We start from the raw sequence: 18,452 nt of genomic DNA, 5'->3' as shown, positions 1-18,452 counted from the left end.
CTCTATTAATTCCAGGCATTAATATTTTCTTTTGCGCAAGTGCCGCCATTCACCCGTGAAACAGTTTGAACATTATGTAGCTGTCAAGATAGCGAGGGATTACCCAGTGTGCCTTGCCGGAGTAAGTGACACCACTGAGGCCCGGGTTTGAGATGTTTATTTTGAGAGTAAGCTGACAAGCATGAAGGCCTGATCCCAGTGTGGCAATCTTATTTAATTAAAGGCCTCTTTTTTATTATAGCTTTCCCCCCGCTGTTTTTTTTAATATATATATATATATTTGTATATATTTTTTTTCCTCTTACATACGTGTTTATAAAAAGAAAGATTACTAAAGCCTAATTCACACGAACAGCACCAGGCAGCCCCTTCCCCCTCTTTTTATTTCCCTTTATTAATGATCTGGAAAGCTTTCAGAGCAATAATGCAATTAGGATGCTTACTTAGATATGGTCCTCTTGCTTCCCATCCTCAGAGAAAGGGCTTGGAGTTTCGTGCTGGCAGATATTGAACTTGCTGGCTGTTTGCTTTCTCCGGCTCCTCTTTTTCTCTTTTTAGGCTTTGCCCTCTCTCATGGGTTTTCTGTGCCAAAACCAGTTGAGTTACAGCCATAGACCTCCTTCAATCCTCTTCATGCTTTAATTTCATCAGCCGCTTTCCTTATCTAAGCTGGTTACTATTTTGTGTGCAGGATAGGTTCTGGACATCGTTATTACTGTTATTGTTTTTGAGCGTGGAGTTTCTTCCTACCCATCCTTTCTTTTCCTTTTAAAGCAGAACAGAGTTGGGATCTTTGGAGCTGGGAGAAACCGACAGCCCAGAGCTCAATGATGTCGTTTCTCAGCCTATAAATCCTTTGAGGGCCACTACCCACATAGCGGGGCTATGTTTTATCTTAGTATTTCCATTCATTGTGTAAAGCATGCTGGTTTTAAGCCGTTTGCTTTATGTGGAACTTCGCTCATAGTTTTGATAGGGATCCTAGTGGAAGGTCTAGTCCTAACTTGGTAAAATCAATGAGAAGTTGACCTCTGACTGCCCTGGCCTTTGGATCAGCCCCTTATTATTATCCCTTCTCAGAGGAGAAAGAAATTTGTATTTGTGTGTGATATTTTTCCCAACAAAAAGAATTTGATTTCAGCAATTACTCTTTAAGAAAAGAATCAGTTACGGGTAGCATTTGAAATCCAATCAGTATTTTCCTTCTGTGAACGAAACAGCCGCTATGTGCAGAACGGGACAGGGCTCTGTGCTTCATCCCTTTTGAAGGAGAAGCAGAATGAAAACTTTCTATAATTCTTAAAAATAACTCTGCGTATCCCCAGACATTCCATTCTTCTTGGCATTTACTGCTTGTTATCCTGCATAGTGAGAGGTGCTAGTGCAGAAACCATTGGCTTAATAACAATCATATAGTTTTCTCTTTTCCTCTGACAGCTGCAAGTCTGTCTGTTGCTGCTGAGCAGCACGAGCCTCATGGTCTGTCTATGGACATCTGCTCCATAAAAATGTGGGACATGATTGCCATGGCAGGGTGTGCTGCTTGGATTAAAAAACGTGTTACCTGCGTATTGTTGCTTTTCTTTATGGAATCTGCTCTCGGTGTGATTCTATCCCGAGCTGATGAATAACATCAGTGTTTTTTTTCCGGTAGAACTTCAAATTGGGATTTAAGCAAATGGGCAAATGAAACCAGTGATGAAATCCTGATGGGTTTTAGCTATTGTTTTACCGGTGTCCTTGGCACTCCTATCCAGAGTTATAATGCCTTTTAGTTTTGGTCTGAATATTTGTTGTCTCAGGATCACATTTTCTCTCTCTTACTGTCTGCGTTCCTAATTGGCCTGTAAAGATTTCTTCATCCTCGTTTGCTCTTTACTCAAAATATTAACGAGGTTACTGAAGAATAATTAACACTCCATAAGAATAATAAGGAAGAGATCAAATAAACTATGAAGATGTTGCTGTCTGCTCTCAGAACTTTCTGGCTACGTTCAGCTGATTTCCTGTGCAAACTAGTTTTCATACAGGTAGTAATGCATATTAGAAGAAAGACATTACCGTTTATTGTTAGGTATGGTTTTATTAAGCTGTATTTTAAGATTTACATGGGGGCAGAGCTGATCTATTTCCTTATAATTATCACAGGTACAAGTGACCCTTATGTGAAGTTCAAACTGAATGGGAAAACTCTGTACAAAAGTAAGGTAGTCTACAAGAACCTAAACCCAGTTTGGGATGAGACTGTTGTGCTGCCTGTACAGACCCTCGATCAGAAACTCTGGGTAAAGGTAAGGCTTGGTTTTAAATATTTTGTAAGCGACATAAATAGCATTTTAAGCAGTCGTTTTCTGCTGTACGAACATAGTGATTGTTTTACTCACCGTAACAGCATGATGTAAAACACGATCCGGTTTAAGGGTTTCAGCCATTTCAAATTAAAAAGCACGTATGTCTTTTCCAGGTTTCACTTGAATGTTTTGCTTTCATTCACTGCAAATTCAAGTTGAAACAAAATTCCTTGACTGGATATACTTAAGATTACAGAGCTGAATTCTGCTGTGCCTTACCATACTTGTGCAAGCTCGGTGAAATCAGCAGTGGTTTCATACGCTCATTTTAAGAGCGCAATTTGGCTGGATTGAACAGAGTTATTGCCTGGGATGCAACCGTGACAAGTAGCAAAGCTTTTTCTCATTACGAGTACCATTACAGTTACCAGAACTGCAGGCTACCAGTTGTGAGCACTAATTGCTAAAACATCTGTAGCGAGAGCTACCTGATGTTGTGCAGCGTTTCATCATAGAGCATAAAGGAACAGGCACAATCTGTAGCAGCACACGTCTTTGTTTACATAATATTAAGACGATACTTTCAAAACGCAGTTTAAATATTTAGCTAAAAATACAAATTAAAGCAGGGAAATGGAAAATTATCCCTGAATTATGTGTAAGCTTTGATCTGAAAAGCCTTTAAAATATCCGTTCTTCTATCAGCTGGATAAAACTGCCTTGTGATGTGAACATTCTGAATATTCATTTTTGTTTTGCCGCCAGGTGTACGATCGAGACCTGACCTCTTCTGACTTCATGGGTTCGGCGTTTGTAGCGCTCACTGAACTCGAACTCAATAGGTAACACGTTTATTTAATTAAGGTTGTTACTGCACTTTAATTGAGAGACGTGATAAAATAATGAAGTGCTAGCGCTTGGAATTTATCTATCCGTGGAAACTTTATTTCTGATTGAAGGGTGAGGAACGTGTTTCGAAAATGAGAAATCAGCTTCAGATAAATCCCTCATAGGTGTGGTTTTGTCTGGCATCATGTACTGGATTGCAGTTCTACCTGGATGGAGCCCTGTACTGAGGAAGCTGCTCTTTTTGTATCTAGAAATAAGAAACGAGTTTCTGTATGCAAGGATTATTTATTCTAGCTGCGCCAGAATAATTTATGGAGGTGGATTTATGGCAGAAGAAAGGGGGTGGAAAGCTGAGAGCCCTATGAGCCCCCTGTAGAGCAGGGTGCATTTTTCTGCGGGTTATTTGGCTGGGGAGTGGTTTGCCTTGCTGCCGGCAAGCTCCCCAATTCCATCCTCCCCCCTGCAGCCACCCAGCCCTGCTGCAGCCGCATCTGGCCCTGATTTAGTGCAGAGGCAAAGCCCTTCGCCTTTTGTCTACTGCTGCTTGGTCTGAATGTGAAGCTGGAAGCCAGGAATTCAAGTTTTATTTCTCTCTTTTATACTCGCTCACTGTGTGACTTTTTTTCTTTCTTTTTTTCTTTATTTTATTTTATTTTATTTTATTTTTTTTTGAGAAAATGAGTTCTCTGTGTGCGGGTGTGTTAAAGCTCCCATGGCTGTTATTTGTGTTTCCAGAAACATTAATGAATTTATCTGTCAGGTAGCGCCACCAAGTAAATGCCAGCGTTACCGTTTTCAGAGGGTGAACTGAGTCACAGAGAGAGATTAAATGCACACAGAGGATAAGGTAGGATACATATCCTGAGTCAGGTCTCAGGCATTAATGTTAGAAAATTCACTTGGATAAGTTTCTCTGTCGCTCTTTTTCCCTGAGAAACAGAGGCAGCAGTAACTTATTTCAGCTTGTACCCACATCTGAAGAAATGCAGATAAGATAACAGCATCGTGATAGGATGCCCTATTAAAAGGGTTGTATGTTTTCTTGGGACTATCAGTGAACCCTTCGGACTTGCTGCTTTCATATTTAAACTCAATATTGGGAATTCACAGAAGAGGCTGAAATTTGCACAGCGCTGAGTGACCTTTAGGAATGAACTCGAGTTTAACTGAAGACAACAAATCCACATCTTGTTTCATTTTCTTTTTTTTTTTTCCTCTTTTCTTTTGCTTGTAGAACTACTGAACAGGTTTTAAAACTGGAAGATCCCAACAGTTTAGAAGATGACATGGGAGTGATTGTATTAAACTTGAGTCTAGCAGTCAAGCAAGGAGACTTCAAGAGAAATGTAAGTGGCTTAGGAAATCAAATTTATAGCTGCAATGTGTTGAGGCGAGGAGAAAAAAAAGAAAAAAGGACCTGACCTAATCTGATTTACTTTGAAATGCCACCTTTATTTTCATCTTCAGAGAACTCTATATAGAAATCGATATAGACGATGGCTTTAGGGGGGAAAAAAAAGCCAGCAACTCCTTATTTAACTGAGTAAAAGATGCTTAGACATCTGTAGCTAAATACTTTTGTCTTGTAGTTGTGAAGTGCACTGTGTCAGTGCTCTCCATGTATCATGTGCATGTTATCTTCCACTCTTGCAATTGCCATTCCAGAGCACGCTGTTTTCTGATTTCCATCAAAGAGCTTAGATTTTAACACTGAGAAAGAACCCAACAGTTCTTTTCTCTCAAGCCAGTGATGGAAAGAAAAAATAAATACATCTAATAGTAGGGATTTAAAATCAAGACTGAAACTGCACCAGTGCAGCAGGAAGTGCACTCTGGCTGAGAGGAAGAGATTTCTCATTAACACCGATTTTTGCTACTGAGTTTCTTTACTCGAGTTCACTTGAACTTGGCTCCTGATGCAGAAGTATGGTGCAGCTTTGGTGCTAAAATGACGGGAAAAAAAACTGGGCAGATACTGCAAACAAACAGCTCAAAGCTGATGATGGTTTTTAAGTTCAGTGTCGTGCATATGTTGGTTTTGTTGTTGTTTTAAACTAAGAAGATTACTACCAGTGTTGGGTACAGCGTGCCTTACTGGTGAACTCACGTTGCTGCTGTCTATTGAGCAGCTTTGCAAGGGGTGAGGAAGAGACACAGTTTGGTGTTTTCTTAGCTCTGGTTTTCAAGCTAGTCCAGTTTTAAATAGGAGACTGAAATATAAATGGAAAAATCTTCCTACAGTCTTCTGCATAGTCCAGTATGGAAGTTACTGTTTGCAACACACTAAATCACAGGTAGGAGATTACTGTCTAAACGGGATTATTTACAGAAATGTAAGTGTTTCAAAGGGTTTGAAAGCAAAATGTGGAAAATTTGGCATGGCTTGCCTGCTCTTCAATCATCATTTTTCAAAGCGTTGCCTTTTTTTGGAAGTTCTGAAACCCTCTGTGTTAATTTTATGATAATTGTACATTTACTTCTACTTTGCTAATGTGATCATTTAATGACTTAATGACATCAAAGCGCTGTTGCTGTATTTATATGCCTATAGTATAAGACAATGGCTTCAATCTGAGATGTGAATTCCCCTGCAAACTTGTACGAGACAGTGTTGTTGGCAAGTGTCACTGGATTACACGAAGGGGTGAAGCAGAGACATTGCATCTTTAGGAGAAAGTAATGTAGCCAGAAGAACCTTTGGAATTCCTCCGGGATTTTTAGGAAGACATGGAATAAAGTGGACTTAGCCAGTGAGACAGAAAATACATTGGTTTAAAGTAAAGGCTTTTGGTACTCTAGGGTGCTTAGTTAACATTCAGAGTGCGGATGATAGAAGAGTTGGTGCACACTGTAATTTTTTTTAAAGATGATGTTTTAAGCCCTCGTATTTCAAATGCAAATTGCTCAGCCATTTCCACTGGAATCAGAATAGTGAAATGGCTCTGTCCACATTAGCACTTAACAGCAAGATGATTCTTTTCTTTTTTTTTTTCCCCTTTTTTTTTTTTAAATTAGCTTACTGTTGAACCAGATGGCACCAAAAGTATAAGCCATGTTTCTTACTAATGGCTCCCTGTCCCTCAGATTATTTTTCCTGACTTTTTTCTTTTATGTCCTCTTATTTTTGGTGCAATGCAGGTATTTTGAGTTTTTGATGGCGCCCTGAAGGAGGAAGGTAAATTAATGCAGTAATAGATCCAAGCCCCTCCTTGTTAATGAGAGTTTCCAGTAAGTTTTATAAGCTGATGTTTGAATTACTTTACTGAATAACTTTCCCCATTTTACTCCTTCTCTCTCCCCTCTCCTTGGTGCAATGCTGGGGACTCCCGAATAGAGATGGTCAAGTAGGAAGAAGAGATCTTCGTCCAAGGTAATCCATACTTTTTCTTTTCAAAATGGCCCATTCCCAAATTTTTGTGCTCTCCTTTATAACCAAGTGAAAAGCATCGTAGCTTTGGAAGTCTAGGTGTAACCTAAGTGTGGTAGTTGCCATTCCCTTTGCTTCTGTTTTCTAACAGTATGTCCTATAGTAGCATCTATCAACAAATGAGAGAAAGGTCTCATTTGGCAAAGTACTGTAAAAACTAACTGAAAATGAGAGCAAGTTCATCCTGGATCCCAGGAAGCCTGATCTGGAGGCTGGCAGCCCTGCCTATATCAAGGAGTTGGAACTACATGATCTTTAATGTCCTTTTCAGCTTTAACTATTCTGTGATTCAAAAAGAACTTCAGCAAAAAGCTGTGGAGGATTTGAATTGCTTAGGAGTACCTGAATGTGGCCATGAGTAGGTACTGGTGTTGAAGACAGGTCTGCTAGTTCCCAATTGGATTGTTTGGGGTGTGTCTTTCCTAAGTAACTATTAAGTTTGTGCCTACATAAATTAAATAGCGAACCCCCTCTTGTTTTATTCATCATAACTGCATCGTGGTATGTAGAGGAGCCAATCCTCTCAGGTACTGTGCTGGCAAAAAGACTTCTGTAAGCAGAAGTGGTACGGAGTAGAGCCCTTAGAGCTGGCTGGTGGCTTGGGGAGCCCTGGATCCAGGGAGATAACACAGACCTGTAGTGCTGTGCTTGCAGAAGGCTGCCAGACATCCCTGAATGCAGTACGACACAAAGTGATGGAATAATTGAGCTCAGCACTTCGGTTTTTAACTAAAGCCCTTGAAATTACTCTGCCCTCACTCAGTTGGTGTAGCTCGATCCCCCTCTTTCTCATGCAAGCACACACAGTTGTCTCTTGGCGCTGGCTGGCTTTAGGTCCCAGGAAAGGGAGCCAGGTTTTAAACTCTGCTCTTTGTTGTGCAGAATAGCCAAACTTCTGTCTCGGTTGCTGTCATTTATTTTTTCTCTGCTGTATGCTGTATCTCATTGCTTTTTGAACTTTTTTTTTCTATATACACGCTTTTTTAGACCTTCAGCTATAAGCCATATTGTCAGGTCTGACGCTTCTCAAGACTCTGGTTCATGCCGTGGCATCTTTTTATACAAAACTGAGATGCTAAGGCGTGTGACCAAGTTACGAGAGATGCAACTGTTGTTTAAAAGGGAAGAGGGGAAGCTGCAACCTTGTGCTCTATTCATTTACAGTCACTAGAGGGTAGGAGAGCTTCAGTTCTTCCAAGGGAAGACACAGTTCATGCTCCAGCGTGATCTCTAAAGAAAAGCTCTGTGACCATCCAAAGGCACTAAAAATATTTCCCAGCATGCAGTGGCAAAATCTGACAAAGCAGTATTTCCTAGTTTATTGATTCTGCTACTGCACTAAAACACTAGTACTGTACATCAATAACCATCTTTAGTTAGGAAACTCTGGGCTGTGGAAGCAGTACTAGCAGTTTGTGGCAGAACATAAAGGCAAGAAAGAAAAATGGTGTGCGTGTAGAATATAGGTGTCTAGGGAAGGCACAAGAGGTTATGGAAGAATGGCCGGAGAGTATGATGGGGTAGAAAACAATGTTGCTGGACCAGATAAAGATATAGCAATAAGGGGGGCAGGGGAAATGGGAAGAGCTCTGTAATACATGCACAAACTCATCTCCTTTTTGTCTCCTGAGCTGATTCTGGTTGGTTGTTGCAGGAATAAAGGCCATATACTTTCCATTTGAGCAGCTGAACTGAGACAGATCTGAATTCCATCTCTTCAGGTTTAAGCAAATAAAAGTTTTCAGTAAGGACTGGTTTTCTTGACTCCATTAAAAGTGAACAAGAGGTGACCTATATTGTAATATTTAGCTTTTCTTTTTCTAAAAAATGCAAGGAAAATGACTTACTGCAAGGATGGGCAACTTTCGCTTTTCCCTATATGAGGGAAATCAGGCTATACTCTGTTATGGCCATTTTGTGCACGTGGCAGGTTTGGAACATGAGTATTTTAAATGAGTTGTTACATTAGCCCTGGGGTTCTTAATGGCTTCTGATATTCACCCCAAATGTGTAGTACCTCTGTTGGCAGTATTGATGCCCAATGCGACCCGGTGTCAGACAGGTGAAGGGACTCACTTGGGCTCTCGCAGATACTACATACTTTTCATGTGTGTTCTCCACACTCCCTTGTTTTTTTGTTTTCAGAGAAAAAAAGCTGCATTTCAGACAACAATAGAAACAGCAGCAGTACGAGTTCATCCAGTCTAGTTACAGTAGTTTCACAGTCGTTACAAATATTACGCAGGAAGGATTTCAGCAACTGAATATTGTCTTTTAAATCATTTTGCTGCAAGAGCTGTTAAACTTGGATGATTTAGCTATCTGATGACTGCACAGTATATATCCTTCACTGCTGCTAGAGGGAATCGTTGCACATTTGGGCAGCACCCCAAGACATGAGCAGCACATCCAGAGCCCTCATTTTTCATGGGAGCTGAGAACTGCATTGTCCTCTGCAGGAGCTGCCTCCAAGAGTGCAGCTTTCTGCTTTCTCATGGAGAGTGGCATTCCAAAGGGAAGGGGATTCTGTTGAGTAGCATTAACGTATGAGCTCATATGTGTGCGTACTGGCAAGCTCTCCCCACTTTAATGGCTTTATTTCTATTTTTCTGGAGCTATCTGGGGTGCAGAAGGAGTTGGTAACCATCTCAGCTGAAGCCCAACATGGTGATGCTCAGTAGCCTTGTTTGTCCCGGGTGGTTTGAGTCTCGCCCCGAGAGCCCCACGTGCTGTTTCCAGCATTTGTACAGCTGAGTAACCTTTAAGTGTTGAACATCTCTGAAGCAAATAAGCAGGTTTGCTTGGGGTGGATTGACCTGCAGCAGTTCAGTCCTGAAACAAAAGCGACGCAATTGCCACCTTGATAGCCGACGCTGATTGAATAAATTGGTCTGAAAGGCTGACCAGACCCAAGCGCTTCACGGCATCTCATTGCAGGGGGCAAATCCCTCGCTCTGCTTTTTCTGTGTGGGCTGTTAGGTTTCATTTTGGCCTGCCTCATTCTATTTGCCTTTCTCCCACGATACCCTGTGGGTAGCAACGTGCTCGGAGCGTTGTGCGGAGCTCGGGGACTCGGCTGCCACGGGGTCACGCATCGTGGCGGCAATCTCATGTCGCTTCACTTGCCTTTCTCGCTGCCCTCTCCTCTATCCCAAGGGGGAAGACTGCCTCTGCAAAATGGTTTCCCTGCCTAATGAGGAGAGGTCCAAAGAGTCTTCTATTTGCGTGTTGTTGTTTTCTCAAATGGCAAATTATGTGGCCCAGTTTTTACGTTGACCTCTTCACAGGGATTGCAGCAGGCTTTCTGTTGTCCTGTCTCATCCTTTTAAATGAAAGATGTGAGAGATGGGCTCACTTCACACTTGGCCACCTCGCTGTGTCATTTAAATGGACAATTTTTCTGCATCTCTTTATTGCTTCAAAAACAAGTTTGAACTTGAGGCGTGTATGTGTGGGTCAGGGAAAGAGACAGATTTGAAAGCGTTCCTGATGCACCAGAGGGGATTTGCTGGGTGCCTTCAGAGGGACATTATATCCAATGGTGTTCGCAGGGAGATTCAAGCTCCCAAAGGGTTTTGTGAAGCTATGGGTCAGTGAGTCCTTTCTTTGCCCTCCAAAGCTCACTCTCGCTCATCTCTAGTGTTAGCCTCTGTGAAGGCAGTGTGGCTCACCTGCTTGTTCTTGTCCAGCTTTCTTCTTGAAACCAAGACTAGAAAGCAGCAAAAAACTGAAAGTTGGTGCAAGAAGCTTCTCTTGACTCATTTTTGAAACCAGCAACTAAATTTGGGGGACGGTGCTGTCAGCACTGATGGTTTTTCCTGTTCAGAGATGTGCTCTTTTCCAGGAAGATGCCCTTTCTAAGCGTATGGAAAAGAACCACCTCTGTTCTTTATGTGACAGGGTCCTGCTCCACCACAAGGCTTCATAGAGTATTACTGCTTGCCTGATGTTTTGCAGTCCCTAAATCTGCGATAAACACGAGTGCTTAGACTTTAAATCCTCTGCGTGTTTTTGGGTTTGTTTGCTTTTACAGTACAGCTTTCTTGGATATTCGTGTGCTCATTTTCTTTGTCATGCTTGTGTGGGAAACATTTTGCTTTACTTCTTCTCCATTTTTACAGCGTTGAGCTGGTCATAAAGATGACTTTTATGGTATTGCTGGTGGTTATTTGCAAGCCAACAGTTACATTAGATGCACGTATGGATATTTTTCAATGTATGGAGAACTTGGATGAAGTCAGGGCTCTTGAGGCGACCCCTCAAATTCTAATCTCAGGGCCAGAAGTGTAATTTCAGAATGATGGATGCTGGATTTGGGGAGGAGGGGGTTGAGATAAGTGAACTTGTCCAGTGTCTTTTGCTCGGGACACCTGCCAACTGCCATCATAAAGCATGTGTTTCCTAATTTCCAGCCCTCTAGTCAAATCCTAGCTGCAGCCAACTTTTCTGTACCTCGGCAAAGCACCTTGATTTTGGTTTGGGACGTAGCCAGAGTGTGAGTTGGCTGACTGCAGCCTTTGGAGGAAAATGCAGCAAGAGAGAGGCCTTGAAGCCTGGCATGTGGTTGGGGAGCACAGCTGGAATGAGCAGGGTTCAGGGACAGGAGGAGCTGGAGCACCCACGCGCAGAGCTGTCTGCAGCTTGGGAGGCAGAGAGGAAGGAAAGAGCTGAATAGCTAAAAATGTTGTCTGATTATCACTGAACAAGCCACCTTTGCTGGGCCTTTGGTTTCCCTGGTGTGAAGGCAGATCAGTGCAGGGACTGATGCACTGGGATTTCACCTGGGATGCGTTTTCTGTAGTACCGCATTCCCCAGGCACCATTAAAGTTGTCTCATTAATGGTTCAGGTCCTTGGCTGTACCACATTTGGCTTTTCTTGTACGTCCTTCCTTCCAGAAAGTGAGGCATTGCCTGTTTGGAGAGGATTTTGATCAGATCAGGGTGGTCAGAGGAACAGCCTTCCAACTATGCAGGAAGGCCGAGGAGGGGGCTGCAGAGAAAGCACAGTTCAGGTCTTCAGTGCTCACATAGAAGATACGAGGCATGGGAGATGTCTCAGACCTGCTAAGCACTCAGGACCTGGTCAAGGGCAGGAAACCCAAAGCATTGCTGATGTGACTGGGGCCGGAGGGGATCAGCTTCCTTGGGACATCATGCTGCTCCACTGAGAGAGAGGGTTACAGGGACAAAATTGCTGTACTGTGGAAGCAGGCAATATTGCTGAGGTGGTGCAGATCAGTGCTATATCCTGAACCAGCTGAAAACGTTTTGTCTCCTCTAACAGTGTGGTGCTTTAAAGCGATGTTTGATCTTGTCCAGAAAATAGTCAGGTCCTGTTTGCACAGCTTGTGGCCGATAGACTCCACTCCTGAGCTGGACTCAGCACCCCAGCACAGGGTGCTTTGCAGCTGCCCAGCCATACAGTGGGGCTGCACAAGGCTGTTTGTTCAGGGCCGGCTGTTTTGGGAGGTCAGAGTTGAAGCATTGCAATGTGCTCTGATAATACTGAGCTGCAGGTGCTGATATTTGCTGGGAATGGTTTGAGTACCTCCCAGCTCTCCTTTGAACTACCAAGTTAGTGGCTGAGAAGGCAGGCTTATATTTCAGGCTGTATTTAGGTAGGAGGACCCCCACCCCCCCGCCTCCCCCATTCAGCACCGTGAGACTCCCTAAAATACCAGACTAGGTAAAAAATGAAAAGAATCCAAATTTGATTTGCAAACTGAGTGATAACAACTCTTTCCATGTTCGGCCTGGAAGCTTTGAAGAGAACGAACAGGATGCTTTGTTTTTTAAAAGAAATTGTAATGTGAATTATAAACTTTGTGGGTTTTTGTTGTTCTTTTCTTTTTTTTTGTGAACTAACATCAAATACCTCTTTCTCCTCTGAGGAAGGGTGGGGGGGAGGGAAAAGCCTTGGTCCGCAAGCAGCGAGTACATCACATCAAACATGACTATGTTAAATACTAAAATGTTCAAAGTACAGCTAAGATAGATAAAGGCTTTGATGGGAAGTGGATATTTCCCAGGGACATTACAAGCAATAATCCAGATGTTATGGTGTAATGCAACGAGTGTCCATGGATAGATCGGGAGCTCAAGCCAAGCAGCGCCTGCTGTAGGCCTTAGCCCTCCACTCCCATGCTGTTACGCCATATGGAAGCAATCTCCAGGCCCCTTTAATAGCCAGCTTTGGATTCCATTTTCACAGGGCTCATAGAGCTAAGTGGAGCTGTTTTATGGACAAGTTAGATAGAAGCTTTTCCAAGATAAACATCCAATTTGAAATTAGGACATACCAAGCTGCAAAATTATTTTAGGGCATATTTCATGGAAGCACTGCCATTTTTCTAAGGCGATTGCCAGACTGCAGAATGCCCTTTGATCCCTTGTGGACATTACTCCCTTCTTTATAAAAAGGATTTTGAAATAGTTGCAGTGTTTAGGGAGGAATATATCTGCCGGGTCTTTGAAGTATGTCCATGGGAACAGCCATGCTTTAGTTTTTTGGCCTAAAAGACAAACTTTAAAACAAAAATAATAAAAAAAAAAAAAGGACAAAAAAATTACATTGCAGCTGGATTTATGAATCAAAATCTCATTTTCTTTTTAAAGGTAGGAATTTTTTCTCCAGTGTGCCAGGAAACACCAAACAGGGTGTTTAAATAGAAGTATATTAATATGCTTGTGGGATTCAAAGAGTTGGGTGTTTTAAAATAAAAAGCGAGTAAAACTTTGTGAGTTCACCACCCGTGATTTAAGCATTTTGTAGCTGGGTAATTGATCCATAAAAAGTAATCTTCTGACATCAGGTGCTTTTTCAATCATTTTATTTAGCAACAAGTTTTCTTACTTGCTTTTAAAGCCAACATGTCCTGCTTTAAAGTGACTTGTGAAATCTCCTCTGTCTTGCTCTCACCTGTATATGATATGATTGAAGCTCCAAAGCGTGGCGAGTTAAAAGTTGCTTCCTAAGAATAAAATATGGCAGGGCTTTTACTGCGAGAAGAAGAGGATAGCCTTGAGTTTTAATGTTTCCAGCTCTCACTCTTACTCCCTCCAAATAAAGACCTATTTAATCATCCTCTGTCCAATAAAATACTGCCAGTTAGCAAACTGTTAGTGCAGCCGTGCTATGTAGGAGGAAATAGCGAAGGTAACAAATGTGCCTACTGGGTAACCGTAATTCCTGATAAAGGGCCCAATCGTGTCAGTGCTTTTCAGCAGGCATTGGTGTTTTTGGTTCCTGAGCCGGGTTTCTAGAAGCTGCAGCTCCCAAGGTCTACAGGCAAAGAGCTGATGCAGAGGACAGACAGTGAGTGGTGGAAGATGTGGCTTCAGTCCTATACCTGTTCACAGGCTGTGTATGGTTGTGGGCTGCCTCTCAGGAAAGGACAGACCCTGGTTTTATGGGTGTAGCTGGAGATGTTTAAGTTTGCTTTTGGTTCTCCCTTCTTCTGTCCTTTCTCCGCAATACTCTCCTGTGTCAGGGTCAGCTGTAGCGTGGAATAGGCAGAAAACCCTTAGCTTTTTTGTGCCCTCAGTTCCTTGCTTGCTATTAGGAACTGCTGATACCTCTCTCACTTCTAATGATTTCATATCGCTGTCAACGACTGCATGAAAACGTGGCTTAGATTGTATAACTGTTTTGTGCCTCCGACTTGCTTTTCAGTCGAGTTTCATGCGGAGCATGCGACTCTCCGACTCTTTGCGTAAGAACCAGCTGTGGAATGGGCAGGTTACCATCACGCTACTGGAAGGGAGGAACATCCCCTTAGGGGGCTTGGCAGAGGTTTTTATTCTCCTGAAACTGGGAGATCAAAGATACAAGAGTAAGGTAAGTACTCAGAATTTCCTCTAGTTTGGAACTGTTCTTGAATCTTACTGTTTTATTTTTTGTCACGTAAGTGAGATCAAAAACAGGAGACCAGATCAAGGATGCTGATGTTTTACTGTTATGTTATATACGGCAATACAGAAATGAGGAAGTTGGGAGCAGTGTATCTGTTTTTGTGCATATAACGTGCTCATCGTATTGATGGATGCTCAGTGTTAATGTGAAATGAAACAAGGCTACATGCATCACACATGTTCGCTCTTCTCTGCCAACGCAGAAGTCAGGTTTGCAATGTTAGGTATGCTGGGGAAGCAGACCTGAAATGGTTCCTGGTGAAGGTAAATGATAGGTTTTTTTAAGCAGTTTTCTTGAGAAATGTTACTTTAACAGAAAGGGGAAAAGAAACAAAAAAGAAAGGAAAAAGCCCACCACCAAGCCATAAAACACCTGGAATATTCTGGAGTTTTGATTTAGAGTTTTGTTCATTTAGGCTGCATTTACCTGTAACGCTGTACCATTTCATAGGAAACTAAGAAATGAGTAGGGTTCCCAAAGGTACATGTTTCACCTCCAAAGCCTAATAAGGAAATAAACAGTAATTAAAATACTATTCTATTGAGAAAGCAAAAGTGTCATGAACTGGAAATGTGGAGGGAGGAGGAAACAAACCAAATCCCTCCTGTACAAAACGTGCAGTGGAAGTTCACAGAACACAGCGTTCGGATGTAGACTGAAACCTGCACTCTGTCCCCCGCAAAAGACCTCACGCAAGGTCACGATATGATGTTTTTATTTTGTAAAGCAGCTTTGAAGAGTAACAAATGGTTTAGTTATTTTAGAATAAATACGCGGTATTCTAGTTAAGATCCCTTTTTATGTTTCTCTTTATGGTCCATAGCTTGTGTTATGAATCCGAACGACTCTCCATTGTTTGCAGTCACAGAAAATTGAAAAGTTTAAAAGAGGGAGTTCAGGCCAATGTTGCCTGCACTGAATTAATTGCTTAGTACTTCTGTCTGGAGTCCAGCAAGAGTTGGGGACCACAGCTTTAGCGCTGCAGTAGGAATTCAAATTGTCTGTACTTCATGTTCTTTCCTGGAGTTTATTTAACTTATGAAGTACAATCTTATGGCCCAGAAAAGCAGCCAGGGTGGAGGAAATCTCAGTCATGGTCCAGCTAATCCTATCTCCTGTTCTCTCAGTGGCCACACTGATGCTGATGGTGGTTAGTGTAGTGTGATATGAATTGCAAGTGATTTAAGTCTCAATCCAGTGAATACTTGCATTCTTGGAGTAACCTGAAAGTGTGAAAGACTGAACTCAGAAGGACAATTTACAGATTTCAAATGAGCAGCATGTTAATATTACCGAAGCTCCTCCTTTGTCACTGATATCTTAACATTAAAGAGTGAAAAATGCCAGCTTGGATTGTTGAATTAATTCAAACCTGCTTTTAAGGTGATCATCTTCATTCAGGCGAATTCCTGATTTCTTCTGGCATGAGTGATGCTGAATGATGACCGTGGTTCAGTGAGAGTGGAACTTGGAGGATCCACCGTTTCTCCAGCCATTCACTGATACTGCATTTGAATAGCTAGCACTGTTGGAAGGAAGAATGATGAGGCTCTATTTGGTAGACTGTGGAGCTTTTAGTTTGAATGACCTTCTTAGCATTTGGTGCCCTAATGTCTGGCTTTGTTATAGGAGAAATGATATGTGCTTTACTGTGGAAAATACGTGCCATGTAAGAAAAGTAAATATTATAACTGCATGTTTTCTAGACACTGTGTAAGAGTGCAAATCCTCAGTGGAGGGAACAGTTTGATTTTCACTACTTCTCTGACAGGAAGGATATGTTGGACATTGAGGTCTGGAGAAAGGATAACAAAAAGCACGAGGAGCTTTTGGGAACGTAAGTTTTTTTCTTGGAGGGGGGTTAAATGCAACAGCTAACATAATTTATATTACATTCATTTATATTCAGGTTGGTGCCCCAACTTATTGCAAAGTCTCCAGCAATTCAGAGCATTGCTTGCAGGGGTGACCTCTCATGTAACATCTCGGTCCTGACTGATGTCAGATTTTGTCCTGCTGCAGTATTATGTTCTAACTTCAGGTTCTCAATCTCATACCATATAAGCAGCAGACATGTGGGCTAGTTAGCTGAACCTTTCATTTAATTTCTTAGTGGTAACAGAGTACGGTTCCTACTGTTAAGTCCTGATCCTTTTTTGTCTAACTCCATCCACTTCTGTGCAGTACTAGCACAGTCTTAGTTTCCTAGAGATAAATGTAGCTTTCTTTCTATTGCTCTCATCTCTTCATTTGGCTTCCCAAACTGTGTCTGTACAGCTGGATCTGTGCTCCAGTCTCTAAACTCTTAGGGGTAGGGATGCCATGTGCTGCTGTTTCCATTCTTACCTGGAGAGTATTTCACAACTTGCTGACTCAATTGCAGTAACTAATAAGAGCATCCTCTTGCTTTAAGTATTAAAATAGTTTGAAGCTGTTCACTGAAAAGAACAATCCCCTTTGGCTCTACAAATGTTTGTGGTTTTGCAGAGCAGGAAATGCTTTCTGGCTGAACGCTGTTGTTCATCACATGGAGAAGTGGCTGGAGATGAATTTGTTCCTTCAGTTCTCACAGTTACTTTTATTACTTCTGATATTTTCTGTTTAGAGTTAAGAAACGTAGCAGCGTTTGTGGCCTGCCTCTGTTCAGCCTCCTTGGCACAGCAGGAATTTCTCCTTATATTATTCCCCTTCTTTTTTTCCCTCCTTGTTTCAGGCAGGTGTTTGGTGTGGCAAAAAGTGATCAGCTTGTTCTATGAACAGTGGCGTTATTAAAGATTCCAGCAATGGGAAAGCTTGTGTCTGTCAGATTTACCTTAGAGTTATTTTTGCTGTCAGTGGAAAGAAAATAGTGCTGTTTCCTTAAGCGCAGTGATTTCACTGTAGCATCAAAAGAAGAAAAAAATAGGCTAAGATTTGGAGATTGCATGTGTAGGTGAATAGCAAATATGCAATGACCAGCCTTGTTTGCACAGCGTAGTAACATTTGAAACCCAATAAATGTTGTTATTTATTGTAATGTTTGGTTCAAGTGCGGTCTAATGGGAAAAAAGTTTTTGTAGGGGGAAAAAAAAAATGCATTATGAGGTGCCATGTTTATTGTCACCGTGACTTCCAAGTTGAGTTTTGAAATCTCCTGACTTGCCAGCTGTGCTGTAAGATAGATTCTATAGTGAAATGCCTGTGGTTTGTACCCAGTCATTACCTACAGTGTTATATCCCAACTGCCTTCATGTATCTTCATGATTTTAAGGAAAAAGCAAAATCTGCTGGATCTTAATAATCCTGTGGTTAACTTGTGGATAGAGTAGAATTCATTATGTTCTCTCAGGGCTGTGTAGGTTGGATTGTGTTGGTTAGGTGTTAAAAGCATGAGTTGTCATGTGCTGCTGAACTTCTGTGGAATAAAGACTTCTGTTCATTCCATTAGGCCCACGGTTTCATGTAGTATGAACGCTCTAAGCCCCTGGAACGTCTCTCCCAGGCATAATTTGGTTTTAAAGTAAAATATTCTTGAAATAGAGCCCAAAGTGTCCGTGAAGCTTATGGAACGTATAGCATAAGAAATGCATTGGACCTTCAGTACTAAACGCTAACACCTGGGGCATTGATCTGCTTCTGAATTAGCGAAGTTGTGATTTCATGTCACCCTTCTCCTATTGTGCAGTGAACCCTCATTGTCAGGGTGCGCTGCAACCTAAATCATTACATTCAGCCTACCTACATTATCCTTATATTTCCATTGGGATCCAATTTCTCACATAATATACTGCAGCACTGAGGGGTTCAGCTGCCAGAGTCTGATGCTGGGGGGTGGCTGTTCTTTGGTGCTGGATGAAATAATCCCTCTATTTAGTCTGCACGGAGCTGCTGCTAACGTTTACGGAGTGCTTTTTGTATCCTTTGGGATAAGAGGCATGCTATAAACAGGAGATGATGTTAATGTATATTAATAAACAAAGGTGTTAACGTGTG

The 18,452-nt window shown here is 41.9% G+C and overlaps 1 protein-coding gene across 2 annotated transcripts in view; it reads left to right on the top strand.

Annotated features, from left to right (window-relative positions):
- Positions 1-18,452, top strand: part of MCTP2 (multiple C2 and transmembrane domain containing 2) — a 104,874-nt gene that overhangs the window by 22,586 nt on the left and 63,836 nt on the right. Inside the window, exons 6-11 of one of the 2 annotated variants that reach the window (XM_072345870.1) lie at positions 2,149-2,291; positions 3,057-3,133; positions 4,375-4,486; positions 6,475-6,510; positions 14,241-14,405; positions 16,187-16,317. In XM_072345870.1, the coding sequence (XP_072201971.1) occupies positions 2,149-2,291; positions 3,057-3,133; positions 4,375-4,486; positions 6,475-6,510; positions 14,241-14,405; positions 16,187-16,317 (664 nt within the window). Of the gene's footprint in view, positions 1-2,148; positions 2,292-3,056; positions 3,134-4,374; positions 4,487-6,474; positions 6,511-13,767; positions 13,884-14,240; positions 14,406-16,186; positions 16,318-18,452 lie in introns of those variants that run through there. The other variant, XM_072345871.1, reaches the window with a different exon arrangement.

The sequence above is a fragment of the Excalfactoria chinensis genome, chromosome 10 (assembly GCF_039878825.1).
Source record: "Excalfactoria chinensis isolate bCotChi1 chromosome 10, bCotChi1.hap2, whole genome shotgun sequence".
NCBI lineage: Eukaryota > Metazoa > Chordata > Aves > Galliformes > Phasianidae > Excalfactoria > Excalfactoria chinensis.
Note: the sequence above shows the minus strand (reverse complement) of the source record. Positions and strands in the feature narration are given on the sequence as shown.